A 26,036-nucleotide genomic window follows, 5' to 3' on the forward strand; every position below is an offset into this window, starting at 1 on the left:
GGCAGAGCGTGGACCTGGAGTACTCTGGGTCGGGCACCTCGACACGGGGCAAACTGTCTGCTTTGCGGCAGGAGAGCTGCCTCTTCAACCTCAGCATCGGTCAAGTAGACTACTGTATATTTATTTAGACCTTTATTTATTTTTTGTACCTTTATTTAGCTAGTCAGTTAAGAACAAAATCTTATTTTTAATGGCGGCCTGGGAACAGTGGGTTCAGGGGCAGAGCGACAGATTTTATCTTGTCAGCTCGGGGTTTGAACTTGCAACACTCTAACCACTAGGCTACCTGCTGGTTACTGACCCAACGCTCTAACCACTGGGCTACCTGCTGGTTACTAGTCCCAACACTCTAACCACTAGGCTACCTGCTGGTTACTAGTCCAACACTCTAACCACTAGGCTACCTGCTGGTTACTAGTCCAACACTCTAACCACTAGGCTACCTGCTGTTTGCTGGCCCAACGCTCTAACCACTAGGCTACCTGCAGTTTGCTAGTCCAACTCTTTAACCACTAGGCTACCTGCTGGTTACTAGTCCAACACTCTAACCACTAGTCTACCTGCTGGTTTGCTGGTCAACACTCTAACCACTAGACTGCCTGCCAGTTTGCTGGTCAACGCTCTAACTTCTAGACTACCTGCTGGTTACTAGTCCAACACTCTAACCACTAGGCTACCTGCTGGTTGCTAGTCCAACGCTCTAACCACTAGTCTGCCTGCAGGTTACTAGTCCAACACTCTAACCACTAGGCTACCTGCTGGTTACTAGTCCAACGCTCTAACCACTAGGCTACCTGCTGGTTCACTAGTCCCAACGCTCTAACCACTAGACTACCTGCTGGTTACTAGTCCAAGCTCCTAACCGCTAGTCTACCTGCTGGTTGCTAGTCCAACACTTCAACCACTAGTCTACCTGCTGGTTTACTAGTCAACGCTCTAACCACTAGGCTACCTGCTGGTGCCTAGGTCAACGCTACCTGCTGGTTACTGGCCAACACTCTAACCACTCCTGCTGGTTACTAGTCCAACTCTCTTACCACTAGTCTACCTGCTGGTTACTTGTCCAACTCTCTCTTACCACTAGGCTACCTGTTTTACTAGTCCAACTCTCTAACCACTAGGCTACCTGCTGGTTACTAGTCCAACTTTCTTAACCACTACCTGCTGGTTACTAGTCCCAACTCTCTAACCACTACCTGCTGGTTACTAGTCCAACTCTCTAACCACTAGTCCTGCTGGTTACTAGTCCAACTCTCTAACCACTAGTCTACCTGGGTTACTAGTCCAACTCTCTTACCACTAGTCTACCTGCTGGTTACTAGTCCCAACTCTCTAACCACTACCTGCTGGTTACTAGTCCAACTCTCTTACCACTAGGCTACCTGCTGGTTACTAGTCCAACGCTCTAACCACTACCTGCTGGTTACTAGTCCAACACTCTAACCACTAGTCTACCTGCTGGTTACTAGTCCAACACTCTAACCACTAGTCTACCTGCTGGTTACTAGTCCAACTCTCTTACCACTAGTCTACCTGCTGGTTACCAGTCCAACACTCTAACCACTAGGCTACCTGCTGGTTACTGGCCTAACACTCTAACCACTACCTGCTGGTTACTAGTCCAACTCTCTTACCACTAGGCTACCTGCTGGTTACTAGTCCAACGCTTTCTAACCACTACCTGCTGGTTACTAGTCCAACACTCTTACCACTAGTCTACCTGCTGGTTACTAGTCCAACACTCTAACCACTAGTCTACCTGCTGGTTACTAGTCCAACTCTCTACCACTAGTCTACCTGCTGGTTACTAGTCCAACACTCTAACCACTAGGCTACCTGCTGGTTACTGGCCCAACACTCTAACCACTACCTGCTGGTTACTAGTCCAACTCTCTTACCACTAGGCTACCTGCTGGTTACTAGTCCAACGCTCTAACCACTACCTGCTGGTTACTAGTCCAACACTCTTACCACTAGTCTACCTGCTGGTTACTAGTCCAACTTCTAACCACTAGTCTACCTGCTGGTTACTAGTCCAACACTCTAACCACTACCTGCCACCTCCATATAGGGTCTGTACATGTTGCTTGATGTGGTCTCTCCTGGTTCGGCTTCTTTTACATTAGATGTATGTCTCTGTTTCTAGTCCTGCACTAAAGGGTAGGGCATAGTTCCTTTTGTCTGTGTTTGAACGGGATTTGAACCGAACAGCTCGGCATGGGATTTTTAAAAAATGTTATTCCTCTGCCATTGGATAATAGATAAGAGTCAGTCGCTGGAACAATGTCCACTGGTCTGTCTCCTCCACAGCTCCGACAGGTCTACCTGCTGGTTACTAGTCCAACTCTCTAACCACTAGGCTACCTGCTGGTTACTAGTCCAACTCTCTAACCACTAGACTACCTGCTGGTTACTAGTCCAACGCTCTAACCACTAGTCTACCTGCTGGTTACTAGTCCAACTCTCTTACCACTAGTCTACCTGCTGGTTACTAGTCCAACGCTCTAACCACTAGTCTACCTGCTGGTTACTAGTCCAACTCTCTAACCACTAGACTACCTGCTGGTTACTAGTCCAACTCTCTAACCACTAGTCTACCTGCTGGTTACTAGTCCAACTCTCTTACCACTAGTCTACCTGCTGGTTACTAGTCCAACGCTCTAACCACTAGTCTACCTGCTGGTTACTAGTCCAACTCTCTAACCACTAGTCTACCTGCTGGTTACTAGTCCAACTCTCTAACCACTAGTCTACCTGCTGGTTACTAGTCCAACTCTCTAACCACTAGACTACCTGCTGGTTACTAGTACAACTCTCTAACCACTAGTCTACCTGCTGGTTACTAGTCCAACTCTCTTACCACTAGTCTACCTGCTGGTTACTAGTCCAACGCTCTAACCACTAGTCTACCTGCTGGTTACTAGTCCAACTCTCTAACCACTAGTCTACCTGCTGGTTACTAGTCCAACACTCTAACCACTAGGCTACCTGCTGGTTACTAGTCCAACACTCTAACCACTAGGCTACCTGCTGGTTACTGGCCCAACGCTCTAACCACTAGGCTACCTGCTGGTTACTAGTCCAACTCTTTAACCACTAGGCTACCTGCTGGTTACTAGTCCAACGCTCTAACCACTAGACTACCTGCTGGTTACTAGTCCAACGCTCTAACCGCTAGTCTACCTGCTGGTTGCTAGTCCAACACTTCAACCACTAGTCTACCTGCTGGTTACTAGTCCAACGCTCTAACCACTAGGCTACCTGCTGGTTACTAGTCCAACGCTACCTGCTGGTTACTGGCCCAACACTCTAACCACACTCCTGCTGGTTACTAGTCCAACTCTCTTACCACTAGTCTACCTGCTGGTTACTTGTCCAACTCTCTTACCACTAGGCTACCTGCTGGTTACTAGTCCAACTCTCTAACCACTAGGCTACCTGCTGGTTACTAGTCCAACTCTCTAACCACTACCTGCTGGTTACTAGTCCAACTCTCTAACCACTACCTGCTGGTTACTAGTCAACTCTCTAACCACTAGTCTACCTGCTGGTTTTACTAGTCCAACTCTCTAACCACTAGTCTACCTGCTGGTTGCTAGTCCCAACTCTCTTACCACTAGTCTACCTGCTGGTTACTAGTCCAACTCTCTAACCACTACCTGCTGGTTACTAGTCCAACTCTCTTACCACTAGGCTACCTGCTGATTTACTAGTCCAACGCTCTAACCACTACCTGCTGGTTACTAGTCCAACACTCTAACCACTAGTCTACCTGCTGGTTACTAGTCCAACACTCTAACCACTAGTCTACCTGCTGGTTGCCTAGTCCCAACTCTCTTACCACTAGTCTACCTGCTGGTTACTAGTCCAACACTCTAACCACTAGGCTACCTGCTGGTTACTGGCCCAACACTCTAACCACTACCTGCTGGTTACTAGTCCAACTCTCTTACCACTAGGCTACCTGCTGGTTACTAGTCCAACGCTCTAACCACTACCTGCTGGTTACTAGTCCAACACTCTTACCACTAGTCTACCTGCTGGTTACTAGTCCAACACTCTAACCACTAGTCTACCTGCTGGTTACTAGTCAACTCTTACCACTAGTCTACCTGCTGGTTACTAGTCCAACACTCTAACCACTAGGCTACCTGCTGGTTACTGGCCCAACACTCTAACCACTACCTGCTGGTTACTAGTCCAACTCTCTTACCACTAGGCTACCTGCTGGTTACTAGTCCAACGCTCTAACCACTACCTGCTGGTTACTAGTCCAACACTCTTACCACTAGTCTACCTGCTGGTTACTAGTCCAACTCTCTAACCACTAGTCTACCTGCTGGTTACTAGTCCAACACTCTAACCACTACCTGCCACCTCCATATAGGGTCTGTACATGTTGCTTGATGTGGTCTCTCCTGGTTCGGCTTCTTTTTTTACATTAGATGTATGTCTCTGTTTCTAGTCCTGCACTAAAGGGTAGGGCATAGTTCCTTTTGTCTGTGTTTGAACGGGATTTGAACCGAACAGCTCGGCATGGGATTTTTAAAAAATGTTATTCCTCTGCCATTGGATAATAGATAAGAGTCAGTCGCTGGAACAATGTCCACTGGTCTGTCTCCTCCACAGCTCCGACAGGTCTACCTGCTGGTTACTAGTCCAACTCTCTAACCACTAGGCTACCTGCTGGTTACTAGTCCAACTCTCTAACCACTAGACTACCTGCTGGTTACTAGTCCAACGCTCTAACCACTAGTCTACCTGCTGGTTACTAGTCCAACTCTCTTACCACTAGTCTACCTGCTGGTTACTAGTCCAACGCTCTAACCACTAGTCTACCTGCTGGTTACTAGTCCAACTCTCTAACCACTAGACTACCTGCTGGTTACTAGTCCAACTCTCTAACCACTAGTCTACCTGCTGGTTACTAGTCCAACTCTCTTACCACTAGTCTACCTGCTGGTTACTAGTCCAACGCTCTAACCACTAGTCTACCTGCTGGTTACTAGTCCAACTCTCTAACCACTCAGTCTACCTGCTGGTTACTAGTCCAACTCTCTAACCACTAGTCTACCTGCTGGTTACTAGTCCAACTCTCTAACCACTAGACTACCTGCTGGTTACTAGTACAACTCTCTAACCACTAGTCTACCTGCTGGTTACTAGTCCAACTCTCTTACCACTAGTCTACCTGCTGGTTACTAGTCCAACGCTCTAACCACTAGTCTACCTGCTGGTTACTAGTCCAACTCTCTAACCACTAGTCTACCTGCTGGTTACTAGTCCAACTCTCTAACCACTAGTCTACCTGCTGGTTACTAGTCCAACTCTCTAACCACTAGACTACCTGCTGGTTACTAGTCCAACTCTCTTACCACTAGTCTACCTGCTGGTTACTAGTCCAACGCTCTAACCACTAGTCTACCTGCTGGTTACTAGTCCAACTCTCTAACCACTAGTCTACCTGCTGGTTACTAGTCCAACTCTCTAACCACTAGTCTACCTGCTGGTTACTAGTCCAACTCTCTAACCACTAGACTACCTGCTGGTTACTAGTCCAACTCTCTAACCACTAGTCTACCTGCTGGTTACTAGTCCAACTCTCTTACCACTAGTCTACCTGCTGGTTACTAGTCCAACGCTCTAACCACTAGTCTACCTGCTGGTTACTAGTCCAACTCCTCTAACCACTAGTCTACCTGCTGGTTACTAGTCCAACTCTCTAACCACTAGTCTACCTGCTGGTTACTAGTCCAACTCTCTAACCACTAGACTACCTGCTGGTTACTAGTCCAACGCTCTAACCACTAGTCTACCTGCTGGTTACTAGTCCAACTCTCTTACCTCTAGTCTACCTGCTGGTTACTAGTCCAACGCTCTAACCACTAGTCTACCTGCTGGTTACTAGTCCAACTCTCTTACCACTAGTCTACCTGCTGGTTACTAGTCCAACTCTCTTACCACTAGGCTACCTGCTGGTTACTGGCCCAACACTCTAACCACTACCTGCTGGTTACTAGTCCAACTCTCTTACCACTAGGCTACCTGCTGGTTACTAGTCCAACGCTCTAACCACTACCTGCTGGTTACTAGTCCAACACTCTAACCACTAGTCTACCTGCTGGTTACTAGTCCAACTCTCTAACCACTAGTCTACCTGCTGGTTACTAGTCCAACTCTCTTACCACTAGTCTACCTGCTGGTTACTAGTCCAACTCTCTTACCACTAGTCTACCTGCTGGTTACTAGTCCAACTCTCTAACCACTAGTCTACCTGCTGGTTACTAGTCCAACACTCTAACCACTAGGCTACCTGCTGGTTACTAGTCCAACTCTCTTACCACTAGTCTACCTGCTGGTTACTAGTCCAACTCTCTAACCACTAGTCTACCTGCTGGTTACTAGTCCAACTCTCTTACCACTAGTCTACCTGCTGGTTACTAGTCCAACTCTCTTACCACTAGTCTACCTGCTGGTTACTAGTCCAACTCTCTAACCACTAGTCTACCTGCTGGTTACTAGTCCAACACTCTAACCACTAGGCTACCTGCTGGTTACTAGTCCAACTCTCTTACCACTAGTCTACCTGCTGGTTACTAGTCCAACTCTCTAACCACTAGTCTACCTGCTGGTTACTAGTCCAACTCTCTAACCTGCCACCTCCATAGTAGTACTGTACATGTTGCTTGATGTGGTCTCTCCTGGTTCGTCTTCTTTTACATGAGATGTATGTCTCTGTTTCTAGTCCTGCACTAAAGGGTAGGGCATAGTTCCTTTTGTCTGTGTTTGAACGGGATTTGAACCGAACAGCTCGGCATGGGATTTAAAAAAAATGTTATTCCTCTGCCATTGGATAATAGACAAGAGTCAGTCGCTGGAACAATGTCCACTGGTCTGTCTCCTCCACAGCTCCGACAGGTCTACCTGCTGGTTACTAGCCCAACTCTCTTACCACTAGTCTACCTGCTGGTTACTAGTCCAACTCTCTAACCACTAGACTACCTGCTGGTTACTAGCCCAACTCTCTAGCTGGAACGATGTCCACTGGTCTGTCTCTCCACAGCTCCGACAGGTCTACCTGCTGGTTACTAGTCCAACTCTCTAACCACTAGTCTACCTGCTGGTTACTAGTCCAACTCTCTAACCACTAGACTACCTGCTGGTTACTAGCCCAACTCTCTAGCTGGAACGATGTCCACTGGTCTGTCTCCTCCACAGCTCCGACAGGTCTACCTGCTGGTTACTAGTCCAACTCTCTAACCACTAGTCTACCTGCTGGTTACTAGTCCAACTCTCTAACCACTAGTCTACCTGCTGGTTACTAGCCCAACTCTCTAGCTGGAACAATGTCCACTGGTCTGTCTCCTCCACAGCTCCGACAGGTCTACCTGCTGGTTACTAGTCCAACTCTCTAACCACTAGACTACCTGCTGGTTACTAGTCCAACTCTCTAACCACTAGACTACCTGCTGGTTACTAGTCCAACACTCTAACCACTAGTCTACCTGCTGGTTACTAGTCCAACTCTCTAACCACTAGTCTACCTGCTGGTTACTAGTCCAACTCTCTAACCACTAGTCTACCTGCTGGTTACTAGCCCAACTCTCTAGCTGGAACAATGTCCTCTGGTCTGTCTCCTCCACAGCTCCGACAGGTCTACCTGCTGGTTACTAGTCCAACGCTCTAACCACTAGTCTACCTGCTGGTTACTAGCCCAACTCTCTAGCTGGAACAATGTCCTCTTGTCTGTCTCCTCCACAGCTCCTACAGGTCTACCTGCTGGTTACTGGCCCAACACTCTAACCACTAGACTACCTGCTGGTTACTAGTCCAACGCTCTAACCACTAGACTACCTGCTGGTTACTAGCCCAACTCTCTAGCTGGAACAATGTCCTCTGGTCTGTCTCCTCCACAGCTCCGACAGGTCTACCTGCTGGTTACTAGCCCAACTCTCTAGCTGGAACAATGTCCTCTGGTCTGTCTCCTCCACAGCTCCGACAGGTCTACCTGCTGGTTACTAGCCCAACTCTCTAGCTGGAACAATGTCCTCTGGTCTGTCTCCTCCACAGCTCCGACAGGTCTACCTGCTGGTTGCACTAGCCCAACTCTCTAGCTGGAACAATGTCCTCTGGTCTGTCTCCTCCACAGCTCCGACAGGTCTACCTGCTGGTTACTAGTCCAACTCTCTAGCTGGAACAATGTCCTCTGGTCTGTCTCCTCCACAGCTCCGACAGGTCTACCTGCTGGTTACTAGCCCAACTCTCTAGCTGGAACAATGTCCTCTGGTCTGTCTCCTCCACAGCTCCTACAGGTCTACCTGCTGGTTACTAGCCCAACTCTCTAGCTGGAACAATGTCCTCTGGTCTGTCTCCTCCACAGCTCCTACAGGTCTACCTGCTGGTTACTGGCCCAACACTCTAACCACTAGACTACCTGCTGGTTACTAGTCCAACGCTCTAACCACTAGACTACCTGCTGGTTACTAGCCCAACTCTCTAGCTGGAACAATGTCCTCTGGTCTGTCTCCTCCACAGCTCCGACAGGTCTACCTGCTGGTTACTAGCCCAACTCTCTAGCTGGAACAATGTCCTCTGGTCTGTCTCCTCCACAGCTCCGACAGGTCTACCTGCTGGTTACTAGCCCAACTCTCTAGCTGGAACAATGTCCTCTGGTCTGTCTCCTCCACAGCTCCGACAGGTCTACCTGCTGGTTACTAGCCCAACTCTCTAGCTGGAACAATGTCCTCTGGTCTGTCTCCTCCACAGCTCCGACAGGTCTACCTGCTGGTTACTAGTCCAACTCTCTAGCTGGAACAATGTCCTCTGGTCTGTCTCCTCCACAGCTCCGACAGGTCTACCTGCTGGTTACTAGCCCAACTCTCTAGCTGGAACAATGTCCTCTGGTCTGTCTCCTCCACAGCTCCTACAGGTCTACCTGCTGGTTACTAGCCCAACTCTCTAGCTGGAACAATGTCCTCTGGTCTGTCTCCTCCACAGCTCCTACAGGTCTACCTGCTGGTTACTAGTCTCTAGCTGGAACAATGTCCTCTGGTCTGTCTCTCTCCACAGCTCCGACAGGTCTACCTGCTGGTTACTAGCCCAACTCTCTAGCTGGAACAATGTCCTCTGGTCTGTCTCCTCCACAGCTCCGACAGGTCTACCTGCTGGTTACTAGCCCAACTCTCTAGCTGGAACAATGTCCTCTGGTCTGTCTCCTCCACAGCTCCGACAGGTCTACCTGCTGGTTACTAGCCCAACTCTCTAGCTGGAACAATGTCCTCTGGTCTGTCTCCTCCACAGCTCCGACAGGTCTACCTGCTGGTTACTAGCCCAACTCTCTAGCTGGAACAATGTCCACTGGTCTGTCTCCTCCACAGCTCCTACAGGTCTACCTGCTGGTTACTAGCCCAACTCTCTAGCTGGAACAATGTCCACTGGTCTGTCTCCTCCACAGCTCCGACAGGTCTACCTGCTGGTTACTAGTCCAACTCTCTAGCTGGAACAATGTCCTCTGGTCTGTCTCCTCCACAGCTCCGACAGGTCTACCTGCTGGTTACTAGCCCAACTCTCTAGCTGGAACAATGTCCTCTGGTCTGTCTCCTCCACAGCTCCGACAGGTCTACCTGCTGGTTACTAGCCCAACTCTCTAGCTGGAACAATGTCCTCTGGTCTGTCTCCTCCACAGCTCCGACAGGTCTACCTGCTGGTTACTAGTCCAACTCTCTAGCTGGAACAATGTCCTCTGGTCTGTCTCCTCCACAGCTCCGACAGGTCTACCTGCTGGTTACTAGCCCAACTCTCTAGCTGGAACAATGTCCTCTGGTCTGTCTCCTCCACAGCTCCGACAGGTCTACCTGCTGGTTACTAGCCCAACTCTCTAGCTGGAACAATGTCCTCTGGTCTGTCTCCTCCACAGCTCCGACAGGTCTACCTGCTGGTTACTAGTCCAACGCTCTAACCACTAGTCTACCTGCTGGTTACTAGCCCAACTCTCTAGCTGGAACAATGTCCTCTGGTCTGTCTCCTCCACAGCTCCGACAGGTCTACCTGCTGGTTACTAGTCCAACTCTCTAGCTGGAACAATGTCCTCTGGTCTGTCTCCTCCACAGCTCCGACAGGTCTACCTGCTGGTTACTAGCCCAACTCTCTAGCTGGAACAATGTCCTCTGGTCTGTCTCCTCCACAGCTCCGACAGGTCTACCTGCTGGTTACTAGTCCAACTCTCTAGCTGGAACAATGTCCTCTGGTCTGTCTCCTCCACAGCTCCGACAGGTCTACCTGCTGGTTACTAGCCCAACTCTCTAGCTGGAACAATGTCCTCTGGTCTGTCTCCTCCACAGCTCCGACAGGTCTACCTGCTGGTTACTAGCCCAACTCTCTAGCTGGAACAATGTCCTCTGGTCTGTCTCCTCCACAGCTCCGACAGGTCTACCTGCTGGTTACTAGTCCAACTCTCTAACCACTAGACTACCTGCTGGTTACTAGTCCAACTCTCTAGCTGGAACAATGTCCTCTGGTCTGTCTCCTCCACAGCTCCGACAGGTTACAGTGAGATCTCCAACATGACGGTGGATCAGCCGGGCAGGAGGCTGTATAACGTGAGAGATCCCCTGCTGCAGGAGAACGTGTCTGTCTTGGTACAGACTGACGCCTCGGAAGGAAACAAGGTCATCACCATCCGTTCTCCGCTACAGGTCAGTAAATCACTGTGGAGCTGTCCTCTATCACTCTCTATGGAGCTGTCCTCTATCACTCTCTGTGGAGCTGTCCTCTATCACTCTCTATGGAGCTGTCCTCCATCACTCTCTCTATGGAGCTGTCCTCTATCACTCTCTATGGAGCTGTCCTCTATCACTCTCTATGGAGCTGTCCTCTATCACTCTCTATGGAGCTGTCCTCTATCACTCTCTATGGAGCTGTCCTCCATCACTCTCTATGGAGCTGTCCTCTATCACTCTCTCTATGGAGCTGTCCTCTATCACTCTCTATGGAGCTGTCCTCTATCACTCTCTATGGAGCTGTCCTCTATCACTCTCTATGGAGCTGTCCTCCATCACTCTCTCTATGGAGCTGTCCTCCATCACTCTCTCTATGGAGCTGTCCTCCATCACTCTCTCTATGGAGCTGTCCTCCATCACTCTCTATGGAGCTGTGCTCTATCACTCTCTATGGAGCTGTCCTCTATCACTCTCTATGGAGCTGTCCTCCATCACTCTCTATGGAGCTGTCCTCTATCACTCTCTATGGAGCTGTCCTCTATCACTCTCTATGGAGCTGTCCTCTATCACTCTCTATGGAGCTGTCCTCTATCACTCTCTATGGAGCTGTCCTCTATCACTCTCTATGGAGCTGTCCTCTATCACTCTCTCTCTATGGAGCTGTCCTCTATCCTCTCTCTATGGAGCTGTCCTCTATCACTCTCTCTATGGAGCTGTCCTCTATCACTCTCTCTCTATGGAGCTGTCCTCTATCACTTCTATGGAGCTGTCCTCTATCACTCTCTATGGAGCTGTCCTCTATCACTCTCTATGGAGCTGTCCTCTATCACTCTCTATGGAGCTGTCCTCTATCACTCTCTATGGAGCTGTCCTCCATCACTCTCTATGGAGCTGTCCTCTATCACTCTCTATGGAGCTGTCCTCTATCACTCTCTATGGAGCTGTCCTTCATCTCTCTCTATGGAGCTGTCCTCCATCTCTCTCTATGGAGCTGTCCTCCATCACTCTCTATGGAGCTGTCCTCTATCACTCTCTATGGAGCAGTCCTCTATCACTCTCTATGGAGCTGTCCTCTATCACTCTCTATGGAGCTGTCCTCTATCACTCTCTATGGAGCTGTCCTCTATCACTCTCTATGGAGCTGTCCTCTATCACTCTCTATGGAGCTGTCCTTATCACTCTCTCTCTATGGAGCTGTCCCCGTCACTCACTCTCTATGGAGCTGTCCTCCGTCACTCACTCTCTATGGACCTGTCCTCCGTCACTCACTCTCTATGGAGCTGTCCTCCGTCACTCACTCTCTATGGAGCTGTCCTCAATCACTCACTCTCTATGGAGCTATCCTCCATTACTCTCTATGGAGCTGTCCTTTATCACTCACTCTCTATGGAGCTATCCTCCATTACTCTCTATGGAGCTGTCCTCCATACTCTATGGAGCTATCCTCCATTACTCTCTATGGAGCTGTCCTCCATTACTCTCTATGGAGCTGTCCTCCATTACTCTCTATGGAGCTGTCCTCCATCACTCACTCTCTATGGAGCTGTCCCCATTACTCTCTATGGAGCTGTCCCCCATTAGTCTCTATGGAGCTGTCCCCATTAGTCTCTATGGAGCTGTCCCCATCACTCACTCACTCTCTATGGAATTGTCCTCCATCACTCACTCACTCTCTATGGAATTGTCCTCCATCACTCACTCTCTCTCTATGGAGCTGTCCACCATCACTCTCTCTATGGAGCTGTCCTCCATCTCTCTCTATGGAGCTGTCCTCCGTCCTCACTCTCTATGGAGCTGTCCTCCGTCACTCACTCTCTATGGAGCTGTCCTCCGTCACTCACTCTCTATGGAGCTGTCCTCCGTCACTCACTCTCTATGGAGCTGTCCTCCGTCACTCACTCTCTATGGAGCTGTCCTCCGTCACTCACTCTCTATGGAGCTGTCCTCCATCACTCTCTCTATGGAGCTGTCCTCCATCACTCTCTCTCTATGGAGCTGTCCTCCCTCACTCTCTCTATGGAACTGTCCTCCATCACTCTCTATGGAGCTGTCCTCTATCACTCTCGATGGAGCTGTCCTCTATCACTCTCTCTCTCTATGGAGCTGTCCTCCATCACTCTCTCTCTATGGAGCTGTCCTCCATCACTCTCTCTATGGAGCTGTCCTCCATCACTCTCTCTATGGAACTGTCCTCCATCACTCTCTATGGAGCTGTCCTCCATCACTCTCTATGGAGCTGTCCTCTATCACTCTCTATGGAGCTGTCCTCTATCACTCTCTATGGAGCTGTCCTCTATCACTCTCTATGGAACTGTCCTCTATCACTCTCTATGGAGCTGTCCTCTATCACTCTCTATGGAGCTGTCCTCTATCACTCTCTATGGAGCTGTCCTCTATCACTCTCTATGGAACTGTCCTCTATCACTCTCTATGGAACTGTCCTCTATCACTCTCTATGGAGCTGTCCTCTATCACTCTCTATGGAACTGTCCTCTATCAATAATAATAATATAAATAATAATATATGCCATTTAGCAGACGCTTTTATCCAAAGCGACTTACAGTCATGTGTGCATACATTCTACGTATGGGTGGTCCCGGGGATCGAACCCACTACCCTGGCGTTACAAACGCTATGCTCTACCAACTGAGCTACAGAAGGACCACTATCACTCTCTATGGAACTGTCCTCTATCACTCTCTATGGAGCTGTCTCTATCACTCTCTATGGAACTGTCCTCTATCACTCTCTATGGAACTGTGTCTATCACTCTCTATGGAACTGTCCTCTATCACTCTCTATGGAACTGTCCTCTATCACTCTCTATGGAACTGTCCTCTATCACTCTCTATGGAGCTGTCCTCCTGTAGGCTATAGACACTCAACAGCTTTCAGTAGAGAGTAACAAGTCTTGTGGACTTGCAACATTAACGCAGCTGATATTAAAATACATTTGATTTATTCAGCACTTTTCAATTACAGTAAATTAAGTGTTTTTGTTTCTATTGAGTCAAAGAAGGATGATGTCGCCCTTAACTGACTGTTTTTCACCTGGTTTTGTGTTTCAGATCCAGAACCATTTCTCAGTGCCGTTTACCATCCTGAAGTATTGTCCCAAATCCAGAGGGATGGTTAACATAGGACTGGCAGAGCCCGAGAAAGAGTCTGATGTAGCCCTGGACTCCTACAGGTAATAACCATGTTGGTAGGACAGGTAATAACCATGTCGGTAGCCCTAGACTCCTACAGGTAATAACCATGTTGGTAGGACAGGTAATAACCATGTCGGTAGCCCTGGACTCCTACAGGTAATAACCATGTTGGTAGGACAGGTAATAACCATGTCGGTAGCCCTGGACTCCTACAGGTAATAACCATGTTGGTAGGACAGGTAATATCCATGTCGGTAGCCCTGGACTCCTACAGGTAATAACCCTGTTGGTAGCCCTGGACTCCTACAGGTAATAACCATGTTGGTAGCCTTGGACTGCTACAGGTAATAACCCTGTTGGTAGGACAGGTAATATCCATGTTGGTAGGACAGGTAATATCCATGTTGGTAGGACAGGTAATAACCATGTTGTCAGTAGAGGAATAACCTTGTCGGTAGGTCTTTAGACCTTACACAGAGACCTTAGAGAGGGACCTTACACAGAGACTCGAGAGGGTTTTAGAGAGTGACCATTAGAGAGGTACCTAGGGTCTTTAGAGAGGGACCTTAGAGAGGGTCTTTTATTTTTATTTATTTTACCTTTATTTAACCAGGCAAGTCAGTTAAGAACAAATTCTTATTTTCAATGACTGCCTAAGGACAGTGGTTTAACTGCCTGTTCAGGGGCAGAACGACAGATTTGTACCTTGTCGGCTCGGGGTTTGAACTTGCAACCTTCCGGTTACTAGTCTAGCGCTCTAACCACTAGGCTACCCTGCCGCCCCTTTACCTTAGAGAGGGACCTTACACAGAGACCTTAGAGAGGGTCTTTAGAGGTACCTTACACAGAGACCTTAGAGAGGGTCTTTAGAGAGGTAACTTTTATACAGGGTGTAACACAGCGTGTACTTACTTACCAGGGGCCATTTTGGTGCACGTTACACAACATTTAACACACTTCCTGTTTCTGTAAATGTTCTCAGTCAACCTATCAGTTAAAATAAGGTAATTCATTTTGATTCAGTTTCACCTGGTAACACCACTTCTCCTGAACAGTAGGAGGAACTGTGTAGTTGTTGCTGTCCTCCTCAGACAGCACACGTTTATGACACCAGGCACTCAGACTTGTGTCCTCCAACGAGTGTTCTCGTAATCTTCTCCGTGAATTGCCGTAATTATATTTGCTACTTTCATCGTAGGAAGCGAGATACACTTTTACCGGAGTGTTTGCACGTGTGAGCCGCACGACGCAAATGTACTCGAAGGACAATTCTACATAATTATATTGGTTACTTATCGTATGAATGGACAGCTCTATTTCAGCGTAGCTTCTGAAAGGCCGGTGATCGCAGCGTACAGACAAAGGATACTATTTATGAGATGCTAATCATAAACAGGAAATTAAGAGGTTGATGTGTGATGAGCTGGGTAGCTTGGGAGATCCAGGTGTCCCCTTGGCTCAATCTCAGCATCTGTTATCCGGCTCGAAGGACCACGTTCGAGAGAGTGGCACCATAAATATTCTGGTGCTTTCTGGGTCAGTATTTTAGTGCTTTCAACAAGTATTCTAGTGCTTTCAAACAAGTATTCTAGTGCTTTCAACAAGTATTCTAGTGCTTTCAACAAGTGTTCTAGTGCTTTCAACAAGTGTTCTAGTGCTTTCAACAAGTGTTCTAGTGCTTTCAACAAGTGTTCTAGTGCTTTCAACAAGTGTTCTAGTGCTTTCAACAAGTGTTCTAGTGCTTTCAAACAAGTATTCTAGTGCTTTCAACAAGTATTCTAGTGCTTTCAACAAGTGTTCTAGTGCTTTCAACAAGTGTTCTAGTGCTTTCAACAAGTATTCTAGTGCTTTCAGCAAGTGTTCTAGTGCTTTCAACAAGTGTTCTAGTGCTTTCAACAAGTATTCTAGTGCTTTCAAACAAGTATTCTAGTGCTTTCAACAAGTGTTCTAGTGCTTTCAACAAGTGTTCTAGTGCTTTCAACAAGTATTTTAGTGCTTTCAACAAGTATTCTAGTGCTTTCAAACAAGTATTCTAGTGCTTTCAGCAAGTATTCTAGTGCTTTCAGCAAGTATTCTAGTGCTTTCAACAAGTGTTCTAGTGCTTTCCAAGTGTTCTAGTGCTTTCAGCAAGTATTCTAGTGCTTTCAACAAGTGTTCTAGTGCTTTCAGCAAGTATTCTAGTGCTTTCAACAAGTGTTCTAGTGCTTTCAACAAGTATTCTAGTGCTTTCAACAAGTGTTCTAGTGCTTTCAACAAGTGTTCTAGTGCTTTCAACAAGTGTTCTAGTGCTTTCAAACAAGTGTTCTAGTGCTTTCAAACAAGTGTTCTAGTGCTTTCAAACAAGTGTTCTAGTGCTTTCAACAAGTGTTCTAGTGCTTTCAACAAGTGTTCTAGTGCTTTCAACAAGTGTTCTAGTGCTTTCAACAAGTGTTCTAGTGCTTTCAACAAGTGTTCTAGTGCTTTCAACAAGTGTTCTAGTGCTTTCAAACAAGTATTCTAGTGCTTTCAACAAGTATTAACCCCCTAGACCCACCGGTGCGTCAATATAAGTTGCATAACAAAAAAGATTCCCCTTCAAAAATCCGACAGTTTAACTTAGAGATGTTTTTATTGCATTGATGCGTATCAATGCACTGCATTCACTAGTGTCGCGTTTCAGTATCAATCCACTGCATTCACTAGTGTCGCGTTTCAGTATCAATCCACTGCATTCACTAGTGTCGCTTTCAGTATCAATCCACTGCATTCACTAGTGTCGCGTTTCAGTATCAATCCACTGCATTCACTAGTGTCGCGTTTCAGTATCAATCCACTGCATTCGCTAGTGTCGCGTTCAGTATCAATCCACTGCATTCACTAGTGTCGCGTTTCAGTATCAATCCACTGCATTCACTAGTGTCGCATTTCAGTATCAATCCACTGCATTCACTAGTGTTGCGTTTCAGTATCAATCCACTGCATTCACTAGTGTTGCGTTTCAGTATCAATCCACTGCATTCCCTAGTGTCGAGTTTCAGTATCAATCCACTGCATTCACTAGTGTCGCGTTTCAGTATCAATCCACTGCATTCGCTAGTGTCGCGTTTTCAGTATCAATCCCTGCATTTCACTAGTGTCGCGTTTCAGTATCAATCCACTGCATTCCCTAGTGTCGCGTTTCAGTATCAATCCACTGCATTCACTAGTGTCGCGTTTCAGTATCAATCCACTGCATTCACTAGTGTCGCGTTTCAGTATCAATCCACTGCATTCACTAGTGTCGCGTTTCAGTATCAATCCACTGCATTCACTAGTGTCGCGTTTCAGTATCAATCCACTGCATTCGCTAGTGTCGCGTTTCAGTATCAATCCACTGCATTCGCTAGTGTCACGTTTCAGTATCAATCCACTGCATTCACTAGTGTCACGTTTCAGTATTAATCCACTGCATTCACTAGTGTCACGTTTCAGTATCAATCCACTGCATTCACTAGTGTCGCGTTTCAGTATCAATCCACTGCATTCACTAGTGTCGCGTTTCAGTATCAATCCACTGCATTCGCTAGTGTCGCTTCAGTATCAATCCACTGTATTCACGAGTGTCGCCAGTATCAATGCACTGCATTCATAGTGTCGCGTTTCAGTATCAATCCACGGCATTCACTAGTGTCGCGTTTCAGTATCAATCCACTGCATTCACTAGTGTCGCGTTTCAGTATCAATCCACTGCATTCACTAGTGTCGCGTTTTCAGTATCAATCCACTGCATTCACTAGTGTCGCGTTTCAGTATCAATCCACTGCATTCACTAGTGTCGCGTTTTCAGTATCAATCCACTGCATTCGCTAGTGTCGCGTTTCAGTATCAATCCACTGCATTCGCTAGTGCAGCGTTTCAGTATCAATCCACTGCATTCGCTAGTGTCGCGTTTCAGTATCAATCCACTGCATTCTCTAGTGTCGCAGTTTCAGTATCAATCCACTGCATTCACTAGTGTCGCATTTCAGTATCAATCCACTGCATTCACTAGTGTCGCGTTTCAGTATCAATCCACTGCATTCACTAGTGTCGCATTTCAGTATCAATCCACTGCATTCACTAGTGTCGCATTTCAGTATCAATCCACTGCATTCACTAGTATCGGCGTTTCAGTATCAATCCACTGCATTCACTAGTGTCACGTTTCAGTATCAATCCACTGCATTCACTAGTGTCGCGTTTCAGTATCAATCCACTGCATTCACTAGTGTTGCGTTTCAGTATCAATCCACTGCATTCACTAGTGTCAGCGTTTCAGTATCAACTACTGCATTCACTGGTGTCGCGTTTCAGTATCAATCCACTGCATTCACTAGTGTCAGTTTCAGTATCAATCCACTGCATTCACTAGTGTCGCGTTTCAGTATCAATCCACTGCATTCACTAGTGTCGCGTTCAGTATCAATCCACTGCATTCACTAGTGTCGCGTTTCAGTATCAATCCACTGCATTCACTAGTGTCGCGTTTCAGTATCAACCACTGCATTCACTAGTGTCGAAGGTTTCAGTATCAATCACTGCATTCGCTAGTGCCGCGTTTCAGTATCAATCCACTGCATTCACTAGTGTCGCGTTTCAGTATTAATCCACTGCATTCACTAGTGTCGAGTTTCAGTATCAATCCACTGCATTCGCTAGTGTCGCGTTTCAGTATCAATCCACTGCATTCACTAGTGTCGAGTTTCAGTATCAATCCACTGCATTCACTAGTGTCGTTTCGCATCTGCGTTGAAATGTGGCAGAGGTAGAGAGGTGAGACCATTAGAAATCCCGAAAATCACCAACTTATTTAGCATCCGAACGGTTTGACACACAAACTATAACCATATGTTATGGAAAGGATAGACTCTCACGACCACAACGGTGTTCTTCGTGTTGCTCTATGACTTACAAGTGTCGGGGACTCGTCTGAAGTCGGGACCGTTGACGTGACAACCTCTTTGTTTGTAGCGTCAGAACCGTTTGTGCTACAAATTAGTTGAAATTATCTGGAGAGTCAGCATTTGGGGTTTGATTACAGGCTCAAATGGCCAGAAACAAAGACCTTTCTTCTGAAACTCGTCAGTCTATTCTTCTTCTGGAGAAATGAACGCTATTCCATGAGAGAAATTGCCAGAAACTGAAGATCTCGTACAACGCTGTGTACTACTCCCTTCACAGAACAGCAGTTTCCCAACGTCAACAGTGAAGAGGCGACTCCGGCATGCAACGAAAAAGCCAAATCTCAGACTGGCCAATAAAAAGGAAAGATTAAATTGGGCAAAAGGACACTGACACTGGACAGATGAGCCGCCTCTTCGCTGTTGACGTTGAGACTGGTGTTTTACGGGCACTATTTAATGAAGTTGCCAGTTGAGGACTTGTGATGCGTCTGTTTCTGAAACGTGACACTCTAATGTACTTGACCTCTTTCTCGGTTGTGCACCGGGGCCTCCCGCTCCTCTTTCTATTCTGGTTAGAGCCAGTTGCGCTGTTCTGGGAAGGGAGTAGTACACAGCGTTGTACGAGATATCTAAAAAGGGTCCTACAATTCTAAATCCATAGTTTGGAACCATCTTAAAACAATTCCATATGTCAGCTTAGCTTATTCCCAACCGCTTAGACTTACAGGGGTTAAACAAATATTCTAGAACTTTAAACAAATATTCTAGAACTTTAAACAAATGTTCTAGAACTTTAAACAAATGTTCTAGAACTTTAAACAAATGTTCTAGAACTTTAAACAAATGTTCTAAATGTTCCAGAACTTTAAACAAATGTTCTAGAACTTTAAACAAATGTTCTAAGACTTTGTACAGACTCCCCTATCCTTACCTTGTTTCACTCCTCTCTTCTGTCTGACGAGATGTCAGCTAGGGTTATGTTTAACTAGATTGTTAGTTATATGTGGTTAAATGTGGTCTCCTCGTTATATGTGGTTACATGTGGCCTCCTCGTCTCTTCTCCTCTATAGGTGTCAGCTCTTCCTCCAGCCAGCCGGGCGCCTGGAGGGCCAGTACGGCCCGTCGTCTACCTGTATCGCCTGGAAGGAGCAGGTCCACCTGAGCTCTGAGGTGCGGTCCCTTCTCCAGTGTCCGTCGGCAGACAGCAGCTTCCTGCCCCTCCAGGTGACCACCTTGGCCACACCAGATCACCTGTCCTTCATTTCCTCCCAGCGTGAGGACGACTGGGACCCTGCCTACGTCATCCACCTCCACCCAGCTGTGACCCTCCGGAACCTTCTGCCTTACAGCATCAGATATCTACTGGAGGTAGTACCACTGAGATAACCTAAACATGAAGACAGTCACTCGGCTAGGATCTAACTCTAGACCTGTACCCTGCCTTACAGCTGTCTACTGGAGGTAGTACCACTGAGATAACCTAAACATGAAGACAGTCACTCGGCTAGGATCTAACCCTAGACCTGTACCCTGCCTTACAGCTGTCTACTGGAGGTAGTACCACTGAGATAACCTAAACATGAAGACAGTCACTCGGCTAGGATCTAACTCTAGACCTGTACCCTGCCTTACAGCTGTCTACTGGAGGTAGTACCACTGAGATAACCTAAACATGAAGACAGTCACTCGGCTAGGATCTAACCCTAGACCTGTACCCTGCCTTACAGCTGTCTACTGGAGGTAGTACCACTGAGATAACCTAAACATGAAGACAGTCACTAGGCTAGATCTAACTCTAGACCTGTACCCTGCCTTACAGCTGTCTACTGGAGGTAGTACCACTGAGATAACCTAAACATGAAGACAGTCACTAGGCTAGGATCTAACTCTAGACCTGTACCCTGCCTTACAGCTGTCTACTGGAGGTAGTACCACTGAGATAACATGAAGACAGTCACTAGGCTAGGATCTAACCCTAGGGGAAGAAGTGTGTAGTCACTAGGCTAGGATCTAACCCTAGGGGAAGAAGTGTGTAGTCACTAGGCTAGGATCTAACCCTAGGGGAAGAAGTGTGTAGTCACTAGGCTAGGATCTAACCCTAGGGGAAGAAGTGTGTAGTCACTAGGCTAGGATCTAACCCTAGGGGAAGAAGTGTGTAGTCACTAGGCTAGATCTAACCATAGGGGAAGAAGTGTGTAGTCACTAGGCTAGGATCTAACCATAGGGGAAGAAGTGTAGTCACTAGGCTAGGATCTAACCTAGGGAAGAAGTGTGTAGTCACTAGCTAGGATCTAACCCTAGGGAAGAGTGTGTGTAGTCACTAGGCTAAGATCTAACCCCTAGGGGAAGAAGTGTGTAGTCACTAGGCTAGGATCTAACCCTAGGGGAAGAAGTGTGTAGTCACTAGGCTAGGATCTAACCCTAGGGAAGAAGTGTGTAGTCACCAGGCTAGAATCTAACCCTAGGGAAGAAGTGTGTAGTCACTAGGCTAGGATCTAACCCTAGGGGAAGAAGTGTGTAGTCACTAGGCTAAGATCTAACCCTAGGGGAAGAAGTGTGTAGTCACTAGGCTAGGATCTAACCCTAGGGGAAGAAGTGTAGTCACTAGGCTAGGATCTAACCCTAGGGGAAGAAGTGTGTAGTCACTAGGCTAGGATCTAACCCTAGGGGAAGAAGTGTGTAGTCACTAGGCTAGGATCTAACCCTAGGGGAAGAAGTGTGTAGTCACTAGGCTAAGATCTAACCCTAGGGAAGAAGTGTGAAGTCACTAGGCTAGGATCTAACCCTAGGGGAAGAAGTGTGTAGTCACTAGGCTAGGATCTAACCCTAGGGGAAGAAGTGTGTAGTCACTAGGCTAGGATCTAACCCTAGGGAAGAAGTGTGTAGTCACTGGGCTAGGATCTAACCCTATAGGGGAAGAAGTGTGTAGTCACTAGGCTAGGATCTAACCCTAGGGGAAGAAGTGTGTAGTCACTAGGCTAGGATCTAACCCTAGGGGAAGAAGTGTGTAGTCACTAGGCTAGGATCTAACCCTAGGGGAAGTCACCAGGCTAGAATCTAACCCTGTGTGTAGTCACTAGGCTAGGATCTAACCCTAGGGAAGAAGTGTGTAGTCACTAGGCTAAGATCTAACCCTAGGGGAAGAAGTGTGTAGTCACTAGGCTAGGATCTAACCCTAGGGGAAGAAGTGTGTAGTCACTAGGCTAGGATCTAACCCTAGGGGAAGAAGTGTGTAGTCACTAGGCTAGGATCTAACCTAGGGGAAGAAGTGTGTAGTCACTAGGCTAGGATCTAACCCTAGGGGAAGAAGTGTGTAGTCACTAGGCTAAGATCTAACCTAGGGGAAGAAGTGTGAAGTCACTAGGCTAGATCTAACCCTAGGGAAGAAGTGTGTAGTCACTAGGCTGGGATCTAACCCTAGGGGAAGAAGTGTGTGTAGTCACTAGGCTAGGATCTAACCCTAGGGGAAGAAGTGTGTAGTCACTGGGCTAGGATCTAACCCTATAGGGGGAAGAAGTGTGTAGTCACTAGGCTAGGATCTAACCCTATAGGGGAAGAAGTGTGTAGTCACTAGGCTAGGATCTAACCCTAGGGGAAGAAGTGTGTAGTCACTAGGCTAGGATCTAACCCTAGGGGAAGAAGTGTGTAGACTAAAATATACAAGCACAAAATAACAACCAGCCACTAGACTCTGGTTTCATTATTTCCTGTTGTTAAGCCTCTACAACGCAAAGATACTTTCCTAACGGATACATTTTCATTACAAAAAAAAACTGTGTCTATCCATTAATCCATCTCTCCAAGGCTCAGCAGAGTTCCTTTCCAAACTGTGTCTATCCATTAATCCATCTCTCCAGGGCTCAGCAGAGTTCCTTTCCAAACTGTGTCTATCCATTAATCCATCTCTCCAAGGCTCAGCAGAGTTCCATTCCAAACTGTGTCTATCCATTAATCCATCTCTCCAAGGCTCAGCAGAGTTCCATTCCAAACTGTGTCTATCCATTAATCCATCTCTCCAGGGCTCAGCAGAGTTCCATTCCAAACTGTGTCTATCCATTAATCCATCTCTCCAAGGCTCAGCAGAGTTCCATTCCAAACTGTGTCTATCCATCTCTCCAGGGCTCAGCAGAGTTCCATTCCAAACTGTGTCTATCCATTACTCCATCTCTCCAGGGCTCAGCAGAGTTCCATTCCAAACTGTGTCTATCCATTAATCCATCTCTCCAAGGCTCAGCAGAGTTCCATTCCAAACTGTGTCTATCCATTAATCCATCTCTCCTCCATTTACATTTACATTTACATTTAAGTCATTTAGCAGACGCTCTTATCCCAGAAGCGACTTACAAACAGTGCATACACCTTATGACATCCAGTGGAACAGCCACTTTACAATAGTGCATCTCTATCTTTTAGGGGGGTGAGAAGTATTACTTACCCTATCCTAGGTATTCCTTGAAGAGGTGGGGTTTCAGGTGTCTCCGGAAGGTGGTGATTGACTCCGCTGTCCTGGCGTCGTGAGGGAGTTTGTTCCACCATTGGGGGCCAGAGCAGCGAACAGTTTTGACTGGGCTGAGGCGGGAACTGTACTTCCTCAGTGGTAGGAGGCGAGCAGGCCAGAGGTGGATGAACGCAGTGCCCTTGTTTGGGTGTAGGGCCTGATCCCAGAGCCTGGAGGTACTGAGGTGCCGTTCCCCTCACAGCTCCGTAGGCAAGCACCATGGTCTTGTAGCGGATGCGAGCTTCAACTGGAAGCCAGTGGGAGAGCGGAGGAGCGGGGTTACGTGAGAGAACTTGGAAGGTTGAACACCAGACGGGCTGCGGCGTTCTGGATGAGTTGTAGGGGTTTTAATGGCACAGGCAGGGAGCCCAGCCAACAGCGAGTTGCAGTAATCAAGACGGGGAGATGACAAGTGCCTGGATTAGGACCTGCGCCGCTTCCTGTGTGAGGCAGGGTCGTACTCTGCGGATGTTGTAGAGCATGAACCTACAGGAACGGGACACCGCCTTGATGTTAGTTGAGAACGACAGGGTGTTGTCCAGGATCACGCCTAAGGTTCTTAGCGCTCTGGGAGGAGGACACAATGGAGTTGTCAACCGTGATGGCGAGATCATGGAACGGGCAGTCCTTCCCGGGAGGAAGAGGAGCTCCGTCTTGCTGAGGTTCAGCTTGAGGTGGTGATCCGTCATCCACACTGATATGTCTGCCAGACATGCAGAGATGCGATTCGCCACCTGGTCATCAGAAGGGGGAAAGGAGAAGATTAATTGTGTGTCGTCTGCATAGCAATGATAGGAGAGACCATGTGAGTTATGACAGAGCCAAGTGACTTGGTGTATAGCGAGAATAAGGGCCTAGGACAGAGCCCTGGGGGACACCAGTGGTGAGCGTGGTGAGAGACAGATTCTCGCCACGCCACCTGGTAGGAGCGACCTGTCAGGTAGGACGCGATCAAGCGTGGGCAGCGCCGGAGATGCCCAGCTCGGAGAGGGTGGAGAGGAGGATCTGATGGTTCACAGTATCGAAGGCAGCCGATAGGTCTAGAAGGATGAGAGAGAGGAGAGAGTTAGCTTTAGCAGTGCGGAGCGCCTCCGTGATACAGAGAAGAGCAGTCTCAGTTGAATGACTAGTCTTGAAACCTGACTGATTTGGATCAAGAAGGTCATTCTGAGAGAGATAAGCGGTAGAGCTGGCCAGGACGGCACGCTCAAGAGTTTTGGAGAGAAAGAGAGAAGGGATACTGGTCTGTAGTTGTTGACATCGGAGGGATCGAGTGTAGGTTTTTCAGAAGGGTGGCAACTCTCGCTCTCTTGAAGACGGAAGGGACGAATAGCGGTCAGGGATGAGTTGATGAGCGAGGTGAGGTAAGGGAGAACGTCTCCGGAAATGGTCTGGAGAAGAGAGGAGGGGATAGGGTCAGCGGGCAGGTTGTTGGGCGGCCGGCCGTCACAAGACGCTTGAGATTTCATCTGGAGAGAGGAGAAAGAGGTCAGAGGCATAGGGTAGGGCAGTGTGAGCAGAACCAGCGGTGTCGTTTGACTTAGCAAGCGAGGATCGGATGTCGTCGACCCCTTCTTTTCAAAATGGTTGTGAAGTCATCTGCAGAGAGGGAGGAGGGGGATTCAGGAGGGGAGGAAGGTGGCAAAGAGCTTCCTAGGGTTAGAGGCAGATGCTTGGAATTTAGAATGGTAGAAAGTGGCTTTAGCAGCAGAGACAGAGAGGAAAATGTAGATAGGAGGGAGTGAAGGGATGCCAGGTCCGCAGGGAGGCGGGTTTTCCTCCATTTCCGCTCGGCTGCCCGGGCCCTGTTCTGTGAGCTCGCAATGAGTCGTCGGGCCACGGAGGCGGGAGGGAGGACCGAGCCGGCCTGGAGGATAGGGGGACATAGAGAGTCGAAGGATGCAGAAAGGGAGGAGAGGGGAGGTTGAGGCAGAATCAGGAGATGGGGTTGGAGAAGGGTTGAGCAGAGGGAAGATGATAGGATGGAAGAGGAGAGAGTAGCGGGGGAGAGCGAAGGTTGGGACGGCGCGATACTGCATCCAGTAGGGGCAGCGTGGGAAGTGTTGGATGAGAGCGAGAGGGAAAAGGATACAAGGTAGTGGTCGGAGACTTGGAGGAGTTGCAATGAGGTTAGTGGAAGAACAGCATCTAGTAAAGATGGGCTCGCAGAGATTCCTTTCCAAACTGTGTCTATCCATTAATCCATCTCTCCAGGGCTCAGCAGAGTTCCATTCCCAAACTGTGTCTATCCATTAATCCATCTCTCCAAGGCTCAGCAGAGTTCCATTCCAAACTGTGTCTATCCATTAATCCATCTCTCCAAGGCTCAGCAGAGTTCCATTCCAAACTGTGTCTATCCATTAATCCATCTCTCCAGGGCTCAGCAGAGTTCCATGAGCTCCAAGAGGGCAGCACGGCAGGCGTCCTGAACGCCCGTATAGGAGGTGAGATCATGGAGATGGTCTGGTTAAATACCAGGGTTGGAACTGGTCCGGACGTATCCGTATCGCCCAGGACATGCAGGGATTCTTCCCCGTGTGCTTCACCTGCGACTCGGCCCAGGAGCTGAGCGTGGACCTGAGCGTGCACGTGGCGCGGCTGCATGGACGTCTGACGCTGGCGTGTTCAGCCCGTACTGGATCGTCAATAAGGCGTCCAGGGTTCTGCAGTACCCGCGCGGAGGGCGTCTCCGTCAAACACGCGTCGGACTTCAGGGACGTCGTCCTCTTCTCCTTCAAGAAAAAGAACATCTTCAGCAAGAACAAG

At 48.0% G+C, this 26,036-nt stretch overlaps 1 protein-coding gene and 2 long non-coding RNA genes across 4 annotated transcripts; 2 read left to right on the forward strand and 1 right to left on the reverse strand.

Moving 5' to 3' along the window:
• On the forward strand, positions 1-26,036 carry LOC127921710 (intermembrane lipid transfer protein VPS13C-like; the record flags this gene model as incomplete). The annotated part of the gene is made up of 6 exons (XM_052505340.1): positions 1-99; positions 10,534-10,694; positions 13,788-13,909; positions 19,843-20,140; positions 25,648-25,731; positions 25,785-26,036. Coding segments are annotated over exons 2-6 (888 nt in total), but the record flags the coding sequence as incomplete, so codon positions are not given.
• Positions 4,492-6,527, reverse strand: LOC127921709 (uncharacterized). Its single transcript, XR_008109377.1, has 3 exons — positions 5,700-6,527; positions 5,465-5,659; positions 4,492-4,995 (listed from the first exon to the last, which is right to left on the reverse strand). It is a non-coding gene; the product is annotated as an uncharacterized LOC127921709 (long non-coding RNA).
• LOC127921708 (uncharacterized) lies at positions 8,111-10,309 on the forward strand. Of its 2 annotated transcripts, none has more exons than XR_008109375.1 (3): positions 8,111-9,006; positions 9,926-9,964; positions 10,042-10,309. It is a non-coding gene; the product is annotated as an uncharacterized LOC127921708 (long non-coding RNA). The 2 variants fall into 2 exon arrangements; XR_008109376.1 differs by having other exon boundaries at positions 10,196-10,242.

This window comes from Oncorhynchus keta, unplaced genomic scaffold (assembly GCF_023373465.1).
Source record: "Oncorhynchus keta strain PuntledgeMale-10-30-2019 unplaced genomic scaffold, Oket_V2 Un_contig_2321_pilon_pilon, whole genome shotgun sequence".
In the NCBI taxonomy this organism is placed as follows: Eukaryota; Metazoa; Chordata; class Actinopteri; order Salmoniformes; family Salmonidae; genus Oncorhynchus; species Oncorhynchus keta.